Source organism: Ascidiella aspersa, chromosome 6 (assembly GCF_963924565.1).
Source record: "Ascidiella aspersa chromosome 6, kaAscAspe10.2, whole genome shotgun sequence".
Classification (NCBI taxonomy): Eukaryota; Metazoa; Chordata; class Ascidiacea; order Phlebobranchia; family Ascidiidae; genus Ascidiella; species Ascidiella aspersa.
In genome coordinates, this window is record NC_139452.1 from 19,182,222 (window position 1) to 19,208,150 (window position 25,929).

At 35.4% G+C, this 25,929-nt stretch overlaps 1 protein-coding gene across 1 annotated transcript; it reads left to right on the forward strand.

Annotated features, from left to right (window-relative positions):
* The first annotated feature begins 7,238 nt into the window (after positions 1-7,238).
* LOC146140619 (ammonium transporter Rh type A-like) lies at positions 7,239-18,694 on the forward strand. Its single transcript, XM_083392664.1, has 9 exons — positions 7,239-7,375; positions 7,498-7,687; positions 11,340-11,490; positions 13,534-13,678; positions 13,798-13,961; positions 14,024-14,161; positions 14,594-14,724; positions 16,558-16,717; positions 18,611-18,694. The coding sequence occupies exons 1-9, from the start codon at positions 7,255-7,257 to the stop codon at positions 18,692-18,694; spliced, it is 1,284 nt and encodes a 427-aa protein (XP_083248790.1). The 5' UTR covers positions 7,239-7,254.
* Positions 18,695-25,929: the final 7,235 nt, after the last annotated feature.

The window sequence follows — 25,929 nt, forward strand, 5'->3', positions numbered from 1 at the left end:
GACGTTTTACTATTTGTTGCCCTTATTTAAACTGAGTTTGTTTGCCAGACTTTATTAACCAAATGACCAAAAAACGATTAACACGGAGATTTTGCACGTTAACACGCCTCTGCTAAATGATTCTATGGCCAACCGATGTATACAAAGGGATTGGTGATAACTGATAAGCCAAATGTTTGAACTAACAGAATTGAATGGTAAGTGAAACGGGAACCTGAATTGGACAAATGGTTCAAAGTCACTCAACTAAAATAATGTAGGCCAAAGGACAGAGGTTATTATGCTGGACTGTTAGTACTGTACCACGGACCTTAAGCTTTTCCTGTTAGTTGAATGCCGTTCTGATGTTATTCAATAAACACAGATGCGTTTAATACATTGCCGGGGATAAGCTGTTGAAACACACAGCCTTTAAACAATTGAAGTCGGTCGATGTTAGCAAAACCAGCATCAGTCTAAATAACTTAGTTTAGCTCTGCAATACAATCCAAGTTTTGTGATGCAGCATGGAGGTAAAAAAAAAAATTCTCGTCTTTTACCCTTTAAATAATGTGCTCAATCTGCGATCAGAACTTGGTGGTTACTCAAAAGAGTGTAACGATTCGTGAGTAAGTCCGTATAAATTGTTATAGAAAAGTGCTACATTTATAAAATCGCTTTTTTTTGGTATGCCAATGGCAAATGTAATGCACTTTACTTGCACGCCAAAGTAGACATCGAGAAATGTTATGTTTTAATCTGTTAAACCTAGGGGTGGCAGAAAGTTTTAATATAATAAAAGTAATCACATACTGATAAGTTTGGATAGTCCTGAACTAAGTTATCCTTCGCCTATGGACAGTCTGTAGTGAGTTTTGTTCATAAGACGGACTATTGTTTGATTTCGTCAGTTTAAGGTTGAGATTATGTCCAACATAACTACAGAATAGCAGAATCGCAGTTATAAATGAATCTGTTCTTAACAGTATCATACGGTGACGTTCCTAGATGGCGAGGCACTAATTTTTCAAGCCACGCTTTTCTTTAACAATCACAAAAACGGTATCGTACTAATAAAGATAAAAAATAACGGCATGCTTTCACGTTTATTACTAAAATGAAAACAAGAAACAGGGAAAGTATAAAAGGCGATTTTTTGCACAGCCACCGGTAGCGTAGCCAGCCAAAAAATTAGGGAGGTGGGGTCTGAGCAAAAAACTTTTGTTGTTTAGCTTTCTTCTTAATATAGTTTAACTAGTAAATACGAGGAATTTCTATAAAAATATACCAAGTGGATAAGTTTATCGTTATATAGCACATTCCGATGCTGAGCAATCGAATATAATATATTTTGCAAAAGTATTTACTGAATTCAGTGACAGCTAGCAACACCTCATTTAGTAACTGCCATACAAATCCTTATATCTTGCTGAACTTGCACAAACCGAACACCATTAATAATATTTGCTGATTGAATAATACACACAGCAAATGAGGTGCAAAAATATTTCGTTCGAACGATATTTCCACAAATAATGTGGTATCAATTTTCAGTTTATGATATCAATTTTAATGTGTCTTAATTACTACCACTGAAAACAAGTACCGGGAGGTAAAAAAAACTATTTTGCGTGAAACTTTAAGAGCAGTACTGCATGAATTTAAACGTGTGTACTGAACCAGCATACCAAAGAAAAGTTTGAAAGACATCTGACAAAATATTCTTTAGGATAAGTATGTATTCGTGTGGAAAACATTTCCTAAATGGGTGATGACTGTCACAATTTGCCAAGAACAACAAATTTGTTTATTTAAAATCAAATTGTAATACAATCAAATATTATTCCTACTAATTTTATGCCAGAAAAACTGGTAAATTACTAATTTCTAAGCTGAATTACCACCCACGGGTCGACCAAATCTGCACTGAACAAGAAATTGTTCGCAAGCTGCACTGAACCACTTCGCCCCATCTTAAAATTTGGCAATTTTAGAGGTAGTATTAAATTAGTACCGGTATAGATAACATTTGCATTCCAATAGTGATGTAGGCTTATCAATGGAAATTCTACTAATTTGGACTAAAATTTGTACACCAAAGCTAATTCATTGATTTGTTTGGTTCACAAAAAAGTTGTTTTATTTGCACTAGGCTCTGTCCAGAGATGTCCGCAGAAAATTTTCCAGGGTGTGGGCGGAGCAATATGAATATTGACCTACACATAATTTAAATTCATTACCTATGATATTAATATACATTCTACACTTACAACAATAATAATAATAGCATTTTAAAATTCCATAAGGGGGCAAGTGCCCTCCCCCTTGCCCCCCGTGGGGGGCGCCCATGGCTCTGTCCAATGTAAAATACATATATTATTTAAATTAAAAAGCTAACAATTAACACCGCGATACAGTTAAGTTCAATAAGTAGTTTTACAGCAAGCTAAGTGGAATAAATTCAACGTATAAGGTAATACCGTACTCACATAGCTCTATTGCGTACATTTTAATAGTTAATATACCTTGCAAAAATAAACTGTCCTAAAAAAGTGTCACGCAACCTTCAGTTTTTATGAAAAGCGGTATAAATTAAGACTAAAGGTCATTAAACAACAAATTGTCCCAAAAGCGCACATATTTTATGACAGGTTCAACAAAAATATTATGTTTTTCTTATTGTGAATCAGACCGTGACGGCTGTCGAAAGTAGAATGCATTGCTTAAAGGCAAAAGAAAAAGGCAATAGTAGGAGTTTGCTCTCATTGTTATAATCTCTTTGGTCTTATATAACAAGTCATTTTGAAAAATATACAATACAGGAGCTTGCTTCAAGTAGCTTCTGTTATAATATTAGTATTTTTTTGTGTTGGGTATATGTTTTTTTGTTTTCTAATGAACATTTGTACAAACAGGGTGCAGTTGACTCGATGCACCTTACGGTCTTTCACTGCATCCTCGAACAAACAACTGTAGTTTTCTTTGTAACTTTGTACTGCGTTCTAGTTGTTTCGGTTCCAAAAAAATATAATTTATCTATCTATCTTTAAGTTGAAAACTTTAGAAAGCAAGTGAATGTTGCGGTTAACACATACTGGTGTTCCGATTATTTTTATACGTCTTTACTATGTGCAAAAAAAATGTATGCACCATAAGCGTGACGTCTTCCTTCAAAATATCCCTGAAAATTGTGGTTTTAAAACGTTTATAACAAACAGCTTGTTTGTTTGCAGTATTTTGTCTTTTGAAATGGTGTTTGTGCCATCAGTCATGCAGTACCTTAATGCCTGTCTGTTCGAAACGCCTCACGATTCAAATCATTTCATTGGTTAATGTATAAAAGCATATTAGCGTATCCATGAAAACACTGGATCTAATATTTGTGATGATCGATTCGTAACCCAAAATTTTAACAAACATCATAGTTTGGGATTTAATGAGCGCGCATTGGCTCTTCTGTCTGTGCTTCGATATATTATCCACCAAAATTTGCCAGTTCAACCTTCCTCCTGTTTCGTGACCCGTCAGCTGGAACAAGCTGTTTTGATTGATTGCGCACCTTCCGAATTCAATTTATCACAATAGGAAGCGGTTGAAACAAAGTGGCTTATCAAATTAATTTGTCACTTATATAATATCCGCCTAACCACGACTATAACACATGGATACTGGATAGATCTTTTCTGTAATTTTAAATCGTCATTTAAGTGAATCATTTATGTTTTGCAAGGCAGATAACTCGTTTTTATATTTGTTATAGCTTACAGGTTGTAACAATAACAATGTATACTTTGTAAACAGCTGGTTTTTTTTTTCAGTACCAAGCCTAAAACAGTTGTATTTTAAAATTATCTTTTGAAAAGCTGAATTTACGTTTATCAAACTGAATCAAATATAAAAAAGATTGCACTTCCATCGAAATGGGGTAAGTCACCTTCAACCTAACTTACTGGAATATCTAAACACCGCGAGACACAGTATAGGCCTATCTCTCTCTGGCCCTTTATGCCATATTTGGCAGTTAGTTGAACCGCTAACACAAATTAAACTTATATTTAGTTATATATGAATCGCGTGTCATTTATTATAGGGTGGAATTTTTTAGCGACTGTAAAACGCCGCCCAACTAAAATCAACAATTGCTCTACTATTTTTCAACTTGTAATTTTGTTAAGCCTTAAGTCGAGCCTATTGTCTGTTGCAAACTCCGAACAATTCCTATATCACACGTTGAACATTATACAGCAATCGACAATTTCATCGAAATGTTAAATATCCGAGAATTATCCTAATGAATTGATGTATGATCAATATAACAGTTTTTAAGCGACAGCAGCGAAAAGCAATGTACAGTACAGCATTTAAATATTTCCTAATAAAAAACAGTGTAAATATCAAACGTTTACCATTCGTTGTTTGCTAAACAAAAAGCCTTTTCAATTGTTTACCACTATACCCAGGATACCATCTGCTCAGACCAAAAAATAAGCACGCTACTCCAAAAAAATAAGCACGCTACTAAAGATCAGGGGCAGATCCACGACTCCGGGGGTGAAATCCAAGGTTTCAGAAATAACGTTATGAAATCTTAAAAACTTAAAAAAACAGCTATTTTTATATGCGCAAAACGTAGCTTAATCGCGCGAAGCGCAAAAAATGCGTTTATTAGGTTGAAATTGACAAGTTAACCACCCTTATTTAATGCAAGCTTTGTCAATTTTTTCGCGTCAGAGTGCACCAGTTATACATCTTGTAAACCTTAGGCATGGCAGCATGAAACGCCTAATTCTGACCCTGCCTGGTAGTTAAGTTTGGTTCACTTGGCGGAGTTATGCTTGTAATAAACTTATTCATTGAATGATGTACTGTAATGCATCTGGCAATTTTTTTTGTAGTAACATTGTGTTTTCCATAGTCTCTGGGCTGATTTAGCATTTTGTCTGTACTGACATAAAAAAGCCAGTCCTTACGTCAAGCCGAAAGTTTACTTGATTGCTAAAGCAACTTACCACACTTCTATAGGCTACAATGTACTTCACACCCCATTGTTATTATGTAATTTAATGCATTACTGTTATAATCTGGGTTAAATAACTTGGTAAATATAAATAAAAAATTGATAAAGAACGCTTTTAGAAACTAAAATAAGACAAACTAAGCACACAACTCTAAAATAAGCACGTTTCTTAGAAATAAGCACATTTGCGTTTTCTAAGACACTGCGCCCAAAAATAAGCACAAATCTTAGAAATAAGCACGGTATGGTAACCCTAACTATACCTATATATATAGGTCTATCGTAGCAAAATAAAACCGTAAAAGTGTAAGATTATTCAATGTTAGTCACTATATGTCTAAATAAAATCGCTAAAAATCTTGATTGGGTTTACGACAACAAATACAGTGGCAGACATATATTAAAATTTGTAATTTAGCGGTTCTTAAACTTTTTAGTCGCGTACCAAAATTTTAACCCACATTCGGTCATTCGAACACTTGGCGGTAAAGGGTTTGCGCGACGTGAGAAAATGGCGTTTATTTCGTCTAAATTGAGAGAAAACTTTAAAGATAGAAGTAAAATAGAATGCTCAATTGAATGGCATTATTCAGGATGATTTTGGCGATTAATCGTGAGCTCCATTGCTTAGCCCTAAGAGATGTATGGTCGCACAGAAAAAGTTGCAAAGACGTAATAGATTAGCAGATTATCCTAAAATGTTTTGAAATAGCTGCATCAAATCCTGCAAATTTCTATACAGAGTTCGCCGCTCGCCCAATAACATTCGAAAATTATGTTATCGTCAAGAAACATATCGCCCGAAAAAACGCTGACGTCTTCTGTATGGGACACATTTAAAGCAAGTACTATAAATGTTTCACTACTAGGAAATTATCTGAATTTGCTAATTGGGCATATACAAAACGAAAGTATCCTTCTGACTTAAAACGAGGCGTTTTGGAAGACATTTTAGCGGTTTCAATTACGCGATACAAGGGATTTAAATTCGAACAAATCGAGTCTATTCTAAACATGCTTATTCAGCGCTTATCATTGCACACTTTAAATTTTGGTCTTTGTTGATAGCCCAGGAGCGGATCTAGGGGGCTGATATGGCCAACACGTTTTTAAAGTGCAAAAAAATCCGAGGCCCCCCTGATTCACAATTGTTATAAAGTTGTAATAACACAAAATCTCATTTAACATATGTTGTGCGGCCCGCAGAGACCTTTCTGAGTTTGGTTTTGGCCTGCGACTACTACACAAAGGTTGCCGACCCTTGTGTAAGGATTTGAATAACCTATCCAATGTTAGGATTAACTCTGCATAGAGTTTTGCTCATTTCAGCAACCTTATTTGGCAAAAACCAACTACAGTAACTTAAAAATTGAGAAAAGTGTCGTGAAAGAACCACAGCTGACCGCAGCAGACAACGCTATGGTTTTATTGCGACTTGGCCTCGGCGCTTTTTCGGTGGCATGTGCGGTTGCTCTCGCCTTTTCGGGTAAAAGCAAGATGTGTAGACAATAGACATGGTAGCGTCTTTCAGCGATATTCTTCATACCGGGTCAAACTAGGAAACCGGCCCACTGTAGAGGCTAACCTTATTACTTTTTCGTGCTTTCAAAAGGTCTGTTTTTCGCGTTATTTTGAAGGAGTTAGTTTATTCGGCCAGCCGATGTTATTTTAACTGAATTATGACGTCACGCAATGGTATACTTTTGTGACGTCATATCTGAAAAAAATCATGGCCCTCCCCAAACTGAAATCCTAGATCCGCGCCTGGTTGATAGCCGTATTTTGCAATCCAAAATGTTGAATTCTGCTGGCACTGTCCCGACGAATCGTATGACAATGTTGACAAGCTTTTACACAACCGTGCTTTATCTGGTCAAAGTAGGAGTTCTCACGCCTGTGACCCTACTCTACTTCGTGTATTTACTTCGTATCAACTTGTATGTATTTTAATTGCTTTTACTTACTCTTTGAACCGATAAAGCAAAGTTGTGGTAAAGCTTTTCAATAATGTAATAAAATGTGTCGTTAAACAGTGCCACCTGATTTCCGCGATTGAATTTTGAGTATATTATATATATTTCGGAGCCCTGTGGTGCATCGTATAGAATAGAGCTGGAAAAAATCGCCTTCTAACATAACGCAGTCTAAATAAACAAAAAACTCAAATATTCTGTGTTGACATAACATAGCTGCAAGTGTTTCATTTTTTATATTAATTTAGCAACACTCGTGGAAAAGAGACAACCATTTTGCTGATAATGCAAGTGATTTGCATCGCTTTGTTCGGACTTTTCGTCGAATATGACCCATCCGTGACTGCTTTAGTCAACTCTACAACGAACGACCAAGACCATAAACTTAACACCCAGCTGTACCCATGTTAGTACAACTGAATATTTCAATATAGTGTATTTTATATTGTTATTCTATTGCGATCACTCTAATTGGTAAATAATGATGAGCGCAAAAGACCACATTAAACACGAGTTTTTCGTATCTAGTCTACCTCGATGTTCACGTTATGATGTTGATCGGTTTTGGCTTCCTTATGACTTTTCTTGAACGGCATGGTTACGGATCGGTTGGTTTCAACTTTTTGCTGTGCGCCTATGTCATTGAGTGGGGAACGCTTGTCAATGGTTGGTTTGCAATGATAGGAAAAAGCAGCAGGATTTTTATTTCGACTAAAAGGTGAATATAAAACTTGCTTTTGTTTTATTTGTTTTTGGCATTCTAAACTACATATTTTACCATATATATTTATCAAGCTATTTTTTTACCTTATCCCCCCCCCCCCCACCAGGTGACAAAAACGTCTGAAATCATATAGGCATTACTTGTCAAACTTCAGTTGTACCAACTCAGCTAACATATCCAAATTGTCTTTGAAAGGGTAAAACAAGTTTAATTAACATTAGAAAAAATATACAAAACTTTTGTTTCACTAGCTGTTCACCCTGTACCAAATCCGCACCTATGGCAAAACAAAAGTGCATCGCGAAACTTATTCAGCTGAAACAAAAAAACAATTGAATGTAAATAAAACAAGGCACCATATATATGTTTAAATAAAGATAATTGAATATCAAAATCGCGTCACTCTAGTTCTTGACCTAAAAGTGTCAGTAAATCGTCATGAGAGGAAACTTTTTATTACCTAAAATAAACTTCACATTTGGATGTGTGGCCTCGCGAGCGGAACGTCGACTACAAATCCTTTCTCGGCCACGAGCCTTATAGAGGTATGGGTTTGCTATAAAACGACCATACCCATGCATACAAAAATGTTTCGACGTAGTAAATAAGATAACTAAATAGCTTAGACCAGTGGTTCTCAACCTTTTTGTACCGGTGACCCCTTTTTGATGCTTACAAATGGTCGCAGACCCCTAACATATTTCTGGTGTGATATCTGCGTTTAGTTCTTTTTAGTAAATCAGTGTGTTTGTCTAGTGCACCTTGTGTTGAGTAAAGTAACACACAACACCAATTTACTTTATGACACGTTTAAGTGATTTCTGCTGCTGCATCGCCGAAGCAAGTCTTAAAATGCGTGGTAGTGTTTTTGACAATGTTAGACGTTCTTTGAGAATGATAGCATAAATCAAAATCCAGTACATATGAACTGTTGTAATTCCTCTGCCTTCCATTTTACAATCTATTGTGTTACATCACAATGGAAGTGTCTGTCACACTCGATGCGATTTACAACATGTTACACTGTGAGTTTATCACTTACCAAGATTGTGATTAAGCATGTTATCAAGCGTTAGCTATTTCCTAGCGTTAATTAAATTAATAATGGTATAATTATAAGTTTTTGTGGACCCCCTAAAAGCGTTTTGCGGACCCCCGGTTGACAACCACTGGCTTAAACAAATACCACACAGGTGAAAAACTTTTTGTAATAAAGAAGCAAGAACACTCAACTCGACTTTTTTTACTGGAAAATAATCTGAAAGTCCTACGTAAACCCATAAATTGTTGTAAAATGTAACTTTATTCTCTAAGGGGGGGAATTTACAGGTTTTTAAAGTTTAAGTTTAGCCATTTTTGTTGCTTTTATATGCTTCAATATTAAAGAATTACAAATTTAAAAAATGTTTCGATAAAAACAACAATCAAACTTAGGTTTAGAAGCAAAATTTAGGCCTACCTGTACTTTACAAAAATTAGCTTGTGGACAATATATATAAAATTTAAAATAAAAATATAAGTAAACATCTTAAGGTAAACTATATGTTATATGAATCTAAGTGTTATATATACTTTACAGTTTAATTAACCGTTATGACGAATAACTCCTGACAAACTAAATTTTAAAACTCACAATAGCCCATGAGCTTCAAAATACCACCAACTCGAAGTTTGTTGATCGCATTAGGTTTCCTAGTAAAGGACGTACAATATTGGACGCTTACTAGATACAGACAAAATAATATTTTCACTTTTCTGTGTTTAACTCATTTTCCCTTAAAATGTGGTTTTACTTGCAATGAGGCTAGTTTCATCTGACTTTAGCCATAAGACCAAAATCAGAAAACACACCAACTTAAGAACAAAACACATTTCAGAATAAGACCAAACTACAAGTCTACGACTAATAGCTAATATTCGTAAAAACGTTTAAATCGGAAGATCCTAACTCCGTCGGAAATAGGACCTTAATGGCGAGAATAAGGCCTATACAACATTTTATCAAACCCCAAACCAAACACCTAAATTTATCACTAACCCCCGACTCCCATAATAATTTCACCCCTAACCCGCCCCAACGACGCTGTTCAAACTATGGGGCACCCAAATGTCGAAGAAACGCGGGCCATTGGGCGTTAATCCGATGAATTTAGGACTTATTCCACAAGGTTTAGGTCTCACTAACATGACTTTAGGTCAGGGGTGGGCAATTATTTTTTACCGCGGGCCGCTTTAACGAACTTATTACGTTTGTAATTGTGCTCAAATTCGCAATTTAAGTCTAACTTAAAGAAGACGTCGCGCGAAGCGCGAAATAATTTCGACTATATTTGTTTTAAAATGCCATCTTTAATTTAGATTTACAGGGGGACGTGACGCATTGAGCACAGATAAAAAATATACTATACATATCTTGTTGATATATTGGCATTTATCAAGTTGTGGGGCCCGTTGACCCAAAAGCGAAGATTAAAATACGTAAAATTTTCTCCCAAATACTTACAATGTTTTTTTTGCTTTTTGAGGCTTTACGTTACCGATGTGTAACGTACCTGCGGTACAACGGTCATATTGCAAAGACGGTATAAATCGGGTTCATTACCTAAATTAGGTTGACAGCATGTAAATCGGTATGTTTCAGAGTTTAGAAAATGGCTGGTATTTAGTTCATAATTTAAAGACGGAATACATTCGACCGAAGCGCAAAAAATATATAAATGTTAAACTTTCGTTGGGGAAAGCACCATAATGCAGGGGACGCTTTTTGTCTGTAAATATGCCAAAAAATCGCGTGGCACTTACGAGAAAGACAGAAGGAATTTATTTCCATTCAAGTATTTAAAACAGACTAAAAATAGGTTTGCGGGAAAGCCTGTTTAAGATACCGTACAACCAGATGTGTAGAAACTTGCCCTGGTTTTTGCTTATATGCATTTTAGCAAAAATTGGCCGCGGGACGGATTAAATCGCTTGGCGGGCCGGATTCGGCCCGCAGGCCGTATATTGCCCAGGTCTGCTTGAGATCTTATTCTTTCGTGGATATTACTGCGTATTCCGCTTCAGATATAGGCCTTTTGTTGCTTTGTTGATTTTATTGTGTGTTCACGTTTCATTATAAACGCATCGAACAATAAGATAAGCTTTGGAAAAAAGTTACTTCAGGTAACTTTTTTGTTTTAGCATTTAGTTACTGGCTAACGGAACTGACAACAGTAGGCTGAGTTGGTGAAACTACTAAGTACGCTTTGCTCATGCACACGTCTTGACTAAACACGCCTAGGTAGAATGTGTAGGCCAGTGTTTCTTAATTAGGTGAATAAAATTTTTGCAGGGGTGAACCAACCGAAAGGGGTGAATAAGGGTGAACCGCCAGAAATGGATGATAGCTTGCGAAACAACCTAAGTAATTTTATGCTGTTATATATAGACAAGATAGTTTTATCTTATCATAAGACAAGGGTGAATGAAATCTGGAGATAGATGCTAGGGGGGAGAACAAAAAAAAGTTTAAGAAGCGCTGTTGTAGGCTACTAACTTGAAGTACGGTTTGGTGTATAATTTTTCTGATATAGTCATCTCGTAATTATGACGACAGTTTAATTTTATACTCATTTTTTAATATAAATTTGTCACTTGGATTATTTAGTCTCTTGGAATGTGATTTTGCCGTGGCTACTGTGCTCATTTCGTTCGGTGCTATTCTTGGAATAGCCAGCCCAGTTCAACTAACAATTATGGCCACCATCGAAGTTATTATTTACAACATCAACCTTTACGTGGGTATCGTCAAACTCCAGGTATGTTGGTACAGTACAAAACTTTTTAAGTAATTGGTAACAGCATTGGCACTTACTTACAGACGAGTCAGATATTTAAATAATCGAATTCATGATTATAGACTTAACATATGTCCCGTTTTACGCGGGACAGTCCCGATTTTAGGGCCGTGTCCCAGGGTCCCGATTAGACCAAAATGTCCTAATTTTAGCCACCTAAATTTGTTCATACTTTACATCAGTGATTCTCAACCGCGGCTCTCAACTGAACATTTTGTGGCTCTCTAACCGAGTGAAAAATTAGTTATAAGTAGCAGAATTGCAACAAAGTAAGTAAGAGAAATCAAGAATTAATGAATTGTATCAGCAAGGATCCCGAGTACGAAGTACTAATGTTACCGGGTACTTCCGTCCGGCTCTTTAAAATAATTTTGTGGTTTGTTACGTCACAATATATTTAGTCTTGATCGACAAGCTATGGCAAACACTGTTAATTAGTTAGGCTAGGCTAACGTAATGTATATTTGTTGTTTTCTAGTTGCTTTCTTAATGTTTTTTAATTATATGCCTACTTTTGTTTTTTATGCGGCTCCTTGCAAACCTTAGGTTTGAAATGCGGCTCTTGCACTAAAAAAGGTTGAGAATCACTGCTTTACATGGATAGGTTGTTGTGTACATGGATAATAGCTTGTTGAATGGCTGTTTTGCCAATTTAATAAAAAATGGTACCTGATAAGCGTTTTTATTATCTTGCGTTCAATACGATTGTAATTGTAATGTCGCAAAATCGTGTAGTTAGTTCAGCGGTCGGTTAATTGTTAGCACAGAAGCTAGTTTAGTATTCAGTAAGTATGCTAGTAGGATGTGTTATGTCTGGGGCCATCAAAAGCCAATAAAGTTAAAAAAATGTAAAGACCTCGTCTGTCCACGAACCAAAGAATAAAGTTGTTTTCAACAACTAGGGTACTGTTTTTAAAAAGTTTATAGGTCAAAATAAAGTTAAAATTTTCTAATAAAGTCAAAATTTGTCAAATTATGGCTTTTGACAAAGTTTTTGTGTTTCTTGAGAGTATTTTTTGTAAAAATCGTCGTGGAAGCATTGTAAATCAGGAACTGCGACACAATTAAATCATATTAACCCATAAAAGCACGAAATATGTCGCAATGCCCACTTGGATCAGCAGTAACTTTTATCGCATTTCTCCATTTTTTTTATATATTGTTACATATTTAAATAATTCTTACAAACACTTCTTCATAAACGTGGTCTTTTCGAAGATCAACAGTTTGGATTTTAGGAATAGCCTACTGGCATTCTGTGACACAAAAATGTCTAACCAAGCTAAATCTATCGCCTAAAAACCCGACGCACTTTTTATAATCCATAAAACACCTTGACTTTTCTACAAAATATTAATATTGGGTCTGAAATCGACAAAATATTATGTTTGGGTAACTGGCATCAATTAAAGAAAGAACTGTGGCCTCTACAAACAAGCAATTTCGTTAGGTTAAAATAAAGTCAAATTTAATAAAAATAAAGTCAAAAAAAAATTTTTTAGGTTAAAATAAAAATGGCCCTAGCTTATGTCCCTAACGATAGTACTCTATTTTCTTACTTTATTTTCAATACTAGAAAATTGATAGTTCCGATGCACATATCGTTGCTTTCAATGTTTTATTGTGTGTTTCCATAGTAGTAGCGTGGGAAATTATTTTATGCAGTGTAAATTTTGTCAAGATATTTTTTTAGCTATATGTTTATTGCATTGACCAATTTGTTAAAAAAATAGATAAATAGAATTTTTGAAGACGAAAAAAAATAGAATTCTTTAAGACGATTTTTGTCGGTGGAATTGTTCAACGCTTTAATTTTTCGTAAACATTCGGAAAACCTTAAGTATTAATTAAATTGCCATTATACGCGAGGATTTGACTGCCTACAAAGGTTATTTTAAGTTACATGTTTTGTGACTTCATGCATAATTGATCTCAAAAATGCTGCATCTCGTGACGGAAGCGTAAGTTGTTTTCCTTTTAAGATAATGATTGTAAATCCTGTAGGCTCTTGATGTTGGAGGCTCAATCTTCATCCACACTTTCGGGGCTTTTTTTGGACTTGCAGTTGCCCGGGTGCTATACAAACAAGAACAAATTGACCATGAGAAGGAGGGATCAACCTATCACTCTGACCTATTTGCCATGATTGGTAACCTTATTTTAAAAGTAGCTCTGGAAATGTAATAAAACTTTAATATCATTCTAATTTTTTGCTCTAACTTGAATAGTTCCAAAAGTTATTTTTTATTAAAACTTAACCCTATTTAGGTACTTTGTTTTTATGGTTGTACTGGCCGAGTTTTAATTCGGCTGCGGTAGTGGGCGGAGCACGCCAACTCGCTATTGTCAACACGATCCTTAGCTTAGTGGCAAGCACCATCACTACATTTGCTATTTCATCTGCACTAAATAAAAATGGAAAATTGGATATGGTAAAATTTATAGTTAATTGACTTTCGTGGGGGATTTATTACCATATACCTTTTATGTAAAGGTCCACATCCAAAACAGTACCCTATCTGGAGGTGTTGCTGTAGGAGCGTGTGCTAATCTTGTGATCCATCCTTTCGGAGCACTTCTGATTGGAACTTTCGCAGGATTGTTGACAACGTTAGGTTACAAGTATCTACAGGTAGGTTTTACATAGCAGTTCGCAATTGACAAAATTCTAAAATGAACTAACTCAGGATTCAGTCAAAATATTAGCTTTTCTCCGTAGCGCAGTACTATTGTAGGTGTATTTTCACTGTGCGTTCCGTCTTTAATATTAATATTATCGCAACTTACGTTATTTCGTTGTATAATGTTGCTTATAGATTTTATCGTGTATTTCCACGTCAAGCTATCTCTGCAGTTTTATTTAACATCGGTACTATTTAAGTAAATTTTGTTTATTTGCTATATAACGCAATGCATTTCTAAAATGTAAACAAAGATCAAGTTTGATGAAAAAATGAATCAATCAGGGAATAGTAGATCGCCATGTGGGAGAGGCCAATCAAATTAATCTTAATGTACTATTTAAATACATGAAATATTACAATATACGCAAATAATTTCAAAGCCGTTCCTGCAACGAACCTTTCAACTGCACGACACTTGTGGCGTTCAGAACTTACACGGAATGCCAGGAATACTAGGAGCTGTATCCAGTGGAATTGTTTGGATGTTATCAACTATTGTTTCCAACGGAAGGTAAGTTGCTGAATATCAAAATAAGTAAACTTCATAATTTTATGAAATGGATTACAATGGCAATTGACTAACAAACACTCACCCCAAAAGTATTTATTTTCCCCCTGTCATTTTCAGTGTAAATAGCAATAGCTTCGTATGGGTAAATCGCAAATTATTCTGAAAAGAACGTAAATGGTAAATATGGATATGTCCTAATTTTTATGCCTTTTAACATACCATAATATGGCATATTATGCTTTTCAGACTGTAAAAATTCCTTAAGAGTGGCGCGAGAATCGTTGCGCGCTTTGCTTAATGTTAGTTTTGCTTTAAACTGTCTGCCAAGAATATATAAATATTTAAGTAACTAAAAATATGTATCAGGATTTGCAAGTTTTCGAGATACTAAATGTAGAATCAGAACGGCCGACGTACAGGCTAAGTCTTGCGTTGAAACACGCATCTCGCCTTAACGTGCAATGACGACAGTCTCCTAATGCTGGTGAAGTGATGCCAAATTTACACAGTACACACAAGTAGCAGTGAACCACGTAACACGGCAACGAAGTACTTTCATGTAGCACTAAGATAGAACGATAGGATGAAGCACGGTTTCTAAAACAAGGAAGTCAACTGCTAAACAACGAACATAAACGAATTCACAGAAATTAAACTCATCAATTATTTTTGCAAGCTGGTCTATTCAATTATTCAGTTTTTTCACAGTATGCTTATTTGTCTAAGTTTCGCTTAACAAAAATTCCAACAATTAGTTACTTAGCAAAAGACATAACAGAAAACTTCTCAACCTTTTTTAGTAGATGAACGGCAAACATAACAAGTGAGCAAAATAGCTAATTCCAAAACTATTATTACGTCGGGCTATTGATACGTATAAGCTAGTAAACAACAACATCGGTATAACGTGAACGTGGAGATGTAATACTAAATTTTTATAGTTCATCGGTGTCTTAAGCCCCTTTCGTTGATATTTCCTTCATCTTACGACCGACTTGAGCTACATTTATTCAGAACAATCTGGTGAAGTTCATGAAGATCTAAGTTGTGCAGAGATTTCGCACTTTGTTTATTGCGCACTTTACAAATGTTACTGCAAATACTTCTCGTGTCTTGCCCGAATTTTTAAATTTTAGTTTTGAGGACATTTTAGCTCATCATATTATATGTTTTCTGGCTATTGAGAAAACACATAATATCGAAAGTAACGGCCCTATATTCAAACCAATATTTTTGTGAACTTATATATAAACGAAAAAAGTTGTCCCTTTTCCCCGAAGTATTTCTTAAACATTTTTTTCGATGTGACAAAAGTGGAATCAAACTTTTTTGCGGCTTTCGTGAATTTATAATGAATTTGTCATATGGCCATTGCATTGGTTGATCACCTGTGAAAACATGATAAACACAACTTACAGTTATTTAAAATGTGCTCTAAAAATGGACGTTACCGAAGTCCTAAGGTGTGTGTTGATTTAGTGATATTCGGCATTCATTGAGCCATTAGCGAGTTATTAATAGTTAAACTTATAAATATTATAAATAGCATGATTTGTTTTCTTCAAAGTATTTCGCTTTGCTGGCAATCCTTCCTTCTAATGATCCCATTATATTGGATGAGTTTAAGCACTTGTACTATTTGATTAACCGTGATCGCAAAGTAAGCATATGAAGAGATCTTTTGTGAGTCCTAGAGTCAACCGCGAATATTAACAGAAGCATTTTAATATTGCCCGAGTATGCGCGGCACAATACAAATTATAATGGCAAAAAAATAACTGGAAAACGTACTCATGTTGATTATTACAACAAATGCTTGTTATTTGCCCCCAGGACTGGAATTGTTCAGGCAGGGTTTCAGATGGCAGCTTTGGGAGTTGCCATAGGTCTTAGTGTCGCAGGAGGAACTCTAACCGGACTCGTATTGAAAATGCCAATGTGGGATAATATCAATACTGAAAAGGAAATGTTCGAAGATGACCTTTTTTGGGAGGTAATATTCTACCGATATTGTCTTGCTTCACTAAAATATATCAAACAGTTATTTCTTAATATATATTTGACGTTTTATAACTTACGCAGTTCGTATACTGATAATTTAGTCATCTTTCACGATCCAGTAAAGCGTTTACCAAAATAGTTTTTTTTGGAAAACAGTAAATAATAACGTGGGACTGAGTTCAAATAACAATTTCTTATTGTTTTAATTAGATTTAGATTTGATTTATTTTTGCGCATCTTGCGCACATTGCTCTGTAAACGGCGACGTCGGGGGCGACGCTGTTTTGGCACCGGATTGTTTACCCCTGTTCGGGGTTAGTGGTAGGTGGTGTTAGAAATTAGGTTAGGGTTAAATTTATTAGGTGGATAGTGATGTGCTACGGGTGGGGTTTGGGGTTAGGTATAGGGTTATATAGGCCTGATTCTGATTATTTAGATCTTATATTCCGTAGGATTTATGCTCAAAAATTGCAACTGAGGTCGAAGTGACGCATTGGCGGTATAAATTTGGGGCACGAACGAAACACAAATTAATTGAATTGAGTGAGTGAGTGAGTGAGTGAGTGAGTGAGTGAGTGAGTGAGTGAGTGAGTGAGTGAGTGAGTGAGTGAGTGAGTGAGTGAGTGAGTGAGTGAGTGAGTGAGTGTTGCCCCAAAACTGCTTAAAATCGTTCAAGAAAGACATGTGAGTTTCACACGAAGAACGAAACAATTCAATTTAACTAAAATAGGGCTTAGGGTGGCTGCATCCGCCTTTACAGGATGTGTAATACGTGTATAGCAGTGTTTGTTAACTCATGGGTCGCCGGTTGATTTGGTTGAGCCGCCCGAAGTATTTCATATAACATTTCTCCAAAACTTTTGTATGATTTGCGAAACCCTTTTTTTGTTTGATTGCGAAACTTTTGAAAAAGTTTACTGGAATTGCCACGGACGCAATAATAATATGAATTTCAATCAATTTCAATTAGGCCCCATAGCAAGGGTTTAAGCTCTGTTAGCTTGCGAAACACCCAAATAAATAATAAAAAATGTCAGGTATTACAATTATCTAGCCTTTTATAAAAAAAATTGGTGAACTCTGGCCGGAAACGTCTCGCCTCCTCCTAATTAGAAGTTTTTAAGTTGGTTTCTATTTGATATACGTTCTACGTCAGTGTTTCTAAACCTTTTTTGTACTAGCACCCCCTTGGACGTTTTAAATTTAGTGACAAAACTTATTTTATCTCAACTGAACTGCAGTTTGCATTTTTGCTGACTTGGCACATAGCTCGGCGCAGATGGGCGAACTTTGGCATAATAACACCCGGTAAAAACGATCTTCGTTTAGTATTGCAGGTGGCGAAAGACGTGCTTGTAATTTAGCGTGGTCGCTTAAATTGTACTTAGTAAATTGCGTTGCTGATAGCCGAAACACGATTCTACCAAAATCAAACACACATATTTTACGGTCCTGGTTCAGTTTTTCGCCTGAAGTTAACGATTGCACACTATGCGTTAGCGTCGACGCACGTGTTCGCTTTGCGTCTGACGTAAATTGCCTGTGTTGGATTATTTTTTTATGACGTCAATACAATTACTGTTTCATGACGTCATATGCTTCACTGTTTTAAGACGTCATTATGAATTAACTTCAGACCGAAAATACGGGAACTTTCTAAGTTAAAAAATCAGGATTCCCCTTTGATTTGCTGGATACGCCCCTGCTCACAAAGCCCCTTGCAACTCACAGTAGGGCGGTATTGCCCACGTTGCACTGTTCTATGTTGTTCACATAATGGAATTTAGGTCATGTTTTACTGTTATGAATAAGTTGTCTTAACCGCCATTTAGATAAATCTGTTTGATTTTGATGTCTTCGATAACTCTGTCAAGTTGTTTTACAGTGCGAAGATTCGGAATTCAGTCATTATACGCTCACCCATTGCCAAGAGCCAGAATCCCCGACAAGCAGCAAAGCAAACAATTAAGAAAAAAAAAAGAAAAAAAAAATCAAATCATCGAGCCTTTCTAAGACAATAGCAATGTATATATGTAATGCTGTAATGTTGTTTTTGTTTTGCTGGATCAGTATGAAACTAACACTTGTTTATAATAGTAGCAAATACCAATAAAATACCTATTTAAAAAAAAATAATGTGCTTGTAGAATAGAATCTATACAAAAGGAAAATATTTAATGTAAATCCAAAATAGTTTTAAGATTTGCAAGAAGTTTTTCCCATTTGTAGGCCTACTATGTTTTTGCCAGTCTTTAATATATCAGACTCTTTTCTGTGCCCAAAGTGTCATGTATCTTTTTAGGATTATTTCTTGTAGTCATGTTTTTCACCCTTTCCAATTTAAGTCTAGGCCTACTAGTAGCGTCACAAAAGGTAAATCTGAAAAAAAAAACTATTCTCATGAAATTTAGGAAGAGAAGTGTTTTGCTTAGGGCATCTGTGGTGCAAAAGTCCAGTTATAATTTTATACTAAAGATGACAAATTATTCACGTACAAAGTACAAAAATCCGAATAAGTTATAAACGAAATCGGTCACAATACTGGTACGTGGTACGCTTTTTGAATGTGGGAACATGCCGTTTGATATTTCCGGCAACGGTTTAACTGATAGTTACACAGTCTGCGTAGCATGCCAAATTAATTTGCTTAGCCTAAAAGCAAATATGGCTAAAATCAATCAAAATGCCTAATTATTTCTAAAACTAAAATATAAAACAACACAACACGTGTATATTTTAATTCAAATAGCCTCGAGCCAAATAATTGTGTTTATTTGATTCAAATTGCAAAATTTTATTTGAAAGGGGGAATTGGGAACATAAAAATTTTAGCACTTTGTTCGATATAATGGCATTTACAAAGTACATTATGACAAAGAAGTTTTGAGAGACTGTATGGCTATACAGATAGCGTTTATCTTACCGGTACCGGTAACTAAAAACTTCAAGAGGTCAGTGGCGTAGCCAGCCGAAAATTTATTTTGGGGGGGCCAAAAAGTTGGAATTTTTTGTTTAGCTTTTGTCATTGTATTATCTGCCGTAACGAACACAAATAACAATGCTAGCAAACCGTTTCGAGCAGCAACTGACCGAGTGTTAACGCAATACGAAAAAAACAGTCAATGAGCAAAAACTGTCTAAAAGTAGTAAAAGTACATTAATGTATAACCTAAATGTTATATTAACTACATCGTTTGTGACATAACAATGCATGACAATTAAAGGTGCGATTCAAGCAAAACCACAAAGGTTGTAAAAGAGATCCAAAAACAACTTTATTCAACAAAAGCAGAATACTATAGTTACGCAAAAAGCATCGTCAGTTCTGCTAATATACTACAAACACAACGAAACACCAAAATTATATATAAATAAAATAAAAATAAAACTATTCAAAAGTTTAAAAAGCCAATAACGTATTACAATACAGTTCAGTAGAGCTGTAAACCAATACTGACGTTAAAATGGCAAAATAAAGAGCTACTATAATAAAAGGAATCACAATGCCTGAAGCAAAACACCGCCAAGAAAACGCAAAGAAATTCTGAGGTCGCGCAAAAGTAGGTCAAGAAAAGAGAAAAAAACGTAAGGTACAAGGATTATTTATTAGTGGGTGTTATAATATTCTGAATATTGATGGTAGCTCCTATTTTATTTAACCAAATATCCTCATGAAAGTCCAGCTGGACCATTTCGGGTTGTGCAACAAATGTTACATTGTAACACTCGTGTATTGGGGGTTTTCTTTCTAGTTCATTACTGTGATGTGTGGCGTAGTGTCGTAAGAGGGCAGATTGGTCATTATTGCCTGAAATGTCGAACTTTTTCCAATGGTTTCTATGTGCGGTCCATCTTGTAGAGAATTTATTTTTTGTTTGGCCGACATACTGATTTTTACATAATTTACATGTCGCGACATAAATCCCGTAGTTAGAACACGTTAGATTGCGTTTGAGTTTGATATAACCTTGTGGAGTGTAGAGCTGTTTAGAACAGTTAACCATAGAAGTTTTATATTTTCCATAATTGCCACACAAAGCACACTTTCAATGTTGGAGCAGGCTTAGATCCCAAAATTAACAAAAATAGTAATAATATTATTATTATTTCATCAATTAAAGGTGCGGTATGCCTCTGATCAAATGTTGTGGTACTGCTAATAAATGCTACAAAACAAATTATTAAGAGTAAAATATTTATAATTTTTTTTTTTTTGGGGGGGGGGGGCATGGGCCCTCAGCAGGGCCGGATTAAGGGTACTGTAGGCCTAAGGCTATTTACCAGGGAAGGGCCTAATTTGCAAACTAAGCTACAAAAAGTAGTAAAAATACATACACGAAAAAATTGAAATTTACTGCAAAATAACACAAAAATAATATAAAAACATGTAATAAATGTAATTAAGTGTCATACACTCATAGTGTAGGGAAGATGTGGGACCAGTGGGTCACTTTTGACGTTTTATATCTGCAGGTTTTATTTGCGTTGTAAAATAGGATTTAGAGGTCGTAACGTGAAGTTTAATCTACCCTTCAACATACCACAGCATTTAACTCAAAATGTAAGAAGTGCATTTGGAATAAATGCAGCTACTATTATTTAACAAATCAGTAGGGCCATTTTTATTTTAACCTAAAAAAAAAATTTAACTTTATTTTTATCAAATTTTAACTTTATTTTAACCTAACGAAATTGCTTGTTTGATGAGGCCACAGTTCTTCCTTGAATTGATGCCAGTTACCCAAACATAATATTTTGTCGATTTCAGACCCAAACGTGATATTTTGTTGCAAAGTCAAGGTGAATTATGGATTTTGAAAAGTGCATCGTTTTTTTGGCGATAGATTAAGCTTGCTTAGGCATTTTTGTATTACAGAATGTCAGTAGGCTATTCCTAAAATTCAAACTGTTGATCTTCGAAAATACCACGTTTATGAAGAGGAAGTGTTTTGTAACAACCAATAATAAAAAAAAAAAAAATAAAAAAATGGACAATTTGCGATAAAAGTTACTGCAGATCCAAGTGGGCATTTTGACATTTTGCCTGCTTTTACGGGTTAATATGGTTTAATTGTGTCGCAGTTCCTGATTTACAATGCTTCCACGACGATATTTACATAAACTACTCTCAAGAAACACGAAAACTTTGTCAAAAGCCATAATTTGACAAATTTTGACTTTATTAATAAATTTTAACTTTTTTGTAAATTTTAACTTTATTTTAACCTATAAACTTCTTAGTAACAGTCCCCTAGGTGCTGAAAACAACTTTATTCTTTGTTTCGTGGACAGACGAGGTCCTTAAAAAATTTTAACTTTATTGACTTTTGCGGGCCCTACAAATCAGTCATTTTAAATTAAACTAACTTAGTTTGTCATTTTAAAGCTTGTTTTTAGACTCCGCATAAGGATTTTTTGTATTCGACTTTGTTTTGTCACTGCTTTCGCCTACATCATTCCTTTCCACATACGCTGTGTATAACCTAGATTAATATTGGCCTTAAAGTTGACCTTGAGTAACCCAGTAGCCTACCTTGCGCGTTTCACGATGGAATGTTCTTTTGCAACTCTTTAAGGAAATTGCGAAAACTCGCACCACGCATTACAAGTTAGAGGTGAAGTAATTGGCTGCCCGAAAAAAACTCTAACGCCGCACTATATGGCTGCCTATAAAGCAACACAGTAATTGTTTCGCGACCCTATCTAGAAAGGTATGCCCGTGGGCCCCCAATGAGCTCTCCGTGGCCCCCCAAGGGGGCCTTGGGCCACGGTTGAGAAACCCTGTTCTAGATTCGAGAAAAAAAATACAAATTCTATTAAATGACATAATTTTACTTTTTTGCCTTAAAAATCGTTTTATTGTCTCAAATCTTCAAATATATTTTTTACATGGAAAGAGTAAAAAAGCTCCAGAGTCACTGGTCCTTATGATCCACTGGTCCCACATCACCACTATTACAATTTCCTTGCCTTACAGCTAGCATACGTGTAGGTTGGTTCACACTAGACGCGTTTTGCTTATAGCGTTATCGTCTTGCGCAAAAAACGCTAGCGTCGTTCAGTTCACATTTAAAGAGTTGCCTGCTTAAACGGCAAATTTCCTCGTTCCCAACCGAAAGCGTCTCAAAGTTGAACTGTTTCAACTTCCGCAACCGAAATTTTAAAAATGTTTTACGTTAACGCCAGACGCGTCTGGTGTAAACCAACCTTATAAATGATGTCATCGACATTTAAACTTCTAACAACATAACTATCTATGCTTAAAAGGGACTCCAGCCATAAGACCGAAATAAGAACAACATCAACGTCGCAATTAAACACACTTCTGAATAATACCAAAATAAGACCAATAGATAATAGTCGTAGTACCGTGTAAAATCTAAATTGAAATAAGCCAAAAACCCGTCAGAATAAGACCTAAAAGGGCCAGAATCAGGTCTATGACACCACTTTACCTAACCTCAAACCTCACCCCTAAGTACATCACTAAAATAATTTTAACCCTTACCCATTTTCAAACCCCACCCATTACCCACCAATAATCCTAAACAGGGCCAAAATTCCAATGCAAAATCAGCGGCGCCTGTACTACCCTGTGGGTACTGGATCTGTATCACTATCAGTCTTACAAAAGTTTAACCTTAAAAAAGTGAGGGCCGAATTTTTCCAGGGCCTAAGGCTATAGCCTTATTAGCCTTTGATCGCGGACCACTATTTGTAAATCTGTTTTTTCGCGGACCACAATACAAAGCAAGCATAAATAAAACCGAGTTTTATGCTTGCTTTGTATTGTGGTCCGCGAAAAAACAGATTAAAACCGAGTTTTATTTATTTACAAAACTGACAACATCAATGGGACGTATGCGATTGCTTCTTTCTGAATAAATCATCGATTCTCGGAGTTATTTGTGAAAGGCAAACTCAAAAGTCAGAGTCCACGGAAAGCCTTCAGTTCTAGACTGTATTTTGTCTTCATGTTGGTAAGAGCTGAAAATGCTCTCTCACGCAAGAATATATTATTACGTCATAAAGGAGAACTATAAGAATTTTTTCGTAAACAACTTTTTGACTACAATGAAGGTGCAAGAAGTAAGATTTACGATACTGGATATCAAAAACTTTTGAAATGTTTAGGTTGTGTGATTTATCTTTGAAAGGGTACGCACTGCACAACGTATACGTGTAAAAAATTGTCATATCATCACGGACCACCTGTGCAGTCGTTGCGGACCCAGTGGTCCGCGAACCACAGTTTGGGAAACCCTGCACTAGTATACAATTGTCACATTTCAAAATCGTTACACATTTTCAAAAACGAAAAGCTTTAGCTATTAGGCTATATTAATTTAGCAGAAATTGCTTTTTGTAGAGAGCCTGATTTCACTTTGCATTAGTCAGTTGGTCACATGGAAAAGTTAAAAGAAAAATAGTTTTGGAAAGAGAATTTTTATCATAAATCGGGATAACATGGTTAATTGAATATTCTTTAAAAGTTGAGTTTCTATTTTAAAAACGGAAAATATATCATGGTGAGAACGGTACCTTTGGGCTGAAAAACTACCTCATAACAAGCAAACACTTAATTTCGATCATCGTCCAGGTTTAAACGGCCGCGCTAGAAGAGCAACCAGGGATTCTCGAGTTTTTAGCAAGTCATAGTATGAACATATATTGCAAAACTTTTTGCCGTAATTTATATATCCCAAAGCAAACGAAATAAAATTGTTTTGTTATTATGCAGAACGTAGACTACGTATTTAAGGTTGGAGGCGCCAATAATTTTCGCATATACTGGTTAACAGCAAATTTTAAGGAGTGATACTGAAAATGCCCTCATTTTTTCAAATTGGTTTTTTTAAATATTTGCTTTTAATTTTTTTACTGTTTTTAATGTGCTGTATTATTAATAGGCACATTGCGCCCTGTGACATTATCCATGTTTGCTACGATTCACACACTATTCTATATGGTTTCACAGACACCTCTGAAAAAGCAGTATAAAAATTAAGAACGCTTTTTGTAATTAAAGAGTTTTTCCAGGTGTAAAAACAGCTTTCGAGCTGCGTGAAAATATTTGTTTCAACAAAGTAGGCTACTCTGCAGAGAGTGTAGCACTACAGCAGAAAAAATCAAAATAAATAAATGTTCGACAATACCAGATTTTAATCAGTAATATATTGTTACTATCCTTTTTAAATTTGTGTTACCAAAGACAAACAATGAAGTTATCAATAAGTTGGACAATTGTAGTCTACTTAAGCTGTTAGATTTGATTTAATAAGGAGACGTCCTATAAATGTCCTAAAAACATATTGGCAATGCGTATTGCATTTCCTCCTCATGGAAGTCTTGAATTCTCCCTGATAACGTCAAAGATGTTCGTGAATGGAGTTGAAAAGAACAAAACTAAAGTTCAAAACCCATTCTATTTTCTAGACAGAATTAAACAGCCTTACTAGAGGTGTCTCTTTTAAACGAAAAATCAGAACAGCTTCTATTAGGATTTAAATGAAACGACTTGCTTGAGATTGATGTATAATAATAAGACAGGGGTCGGCAACCCCTGGCACGCGTGCCACTTGTGGCACGCACGATGATTTTGCCTGGCACGCCAATTGATTTAACGCGCACGTAATTTCACCTTAAAAGAGTGCAACCATTACATCACTACCACATCATTAACATTTACTATTACATTACTAACACTAATGCCCCAAATTTGGCTCAAAATGCCCCAAATTTGGCGTAACGTTTGCAACGTTAATAAAGCAGGGCATTCTACATCAGTGGTTCCCAACCGCCGTTCCGCGTCAACTTTCCTGCCGGTTCGCAAAATATATTACAAATTTATAACTCAAATTTATAACTTAGCCAGTTTCGTAATTCGCAGCATTGTGACGTAACATAGAGTTAATGGTCTACTTTAGACTTTATCGTACGTCACAATGCTGCAAGTGTTGTGCCCAACTGTTTAAATGTAGGCTACAACTTGTTTAAGTCTTAAACTTTAAGACTAGTTATACGTGAAAAACTTCAATAGAACCACGTATAACACGTATGATATCAAAAAAACAGCAGCAAATTTCTCATTACATTGAAGTTTTCGTTCTTTGCTTTTAAGTTGCATACTTTTGTCATTATTACATTTTAAATAGATTTTAATTTTTAAAGTTCCACCGGTCCGCGAAAATTGTTTTAAAATTT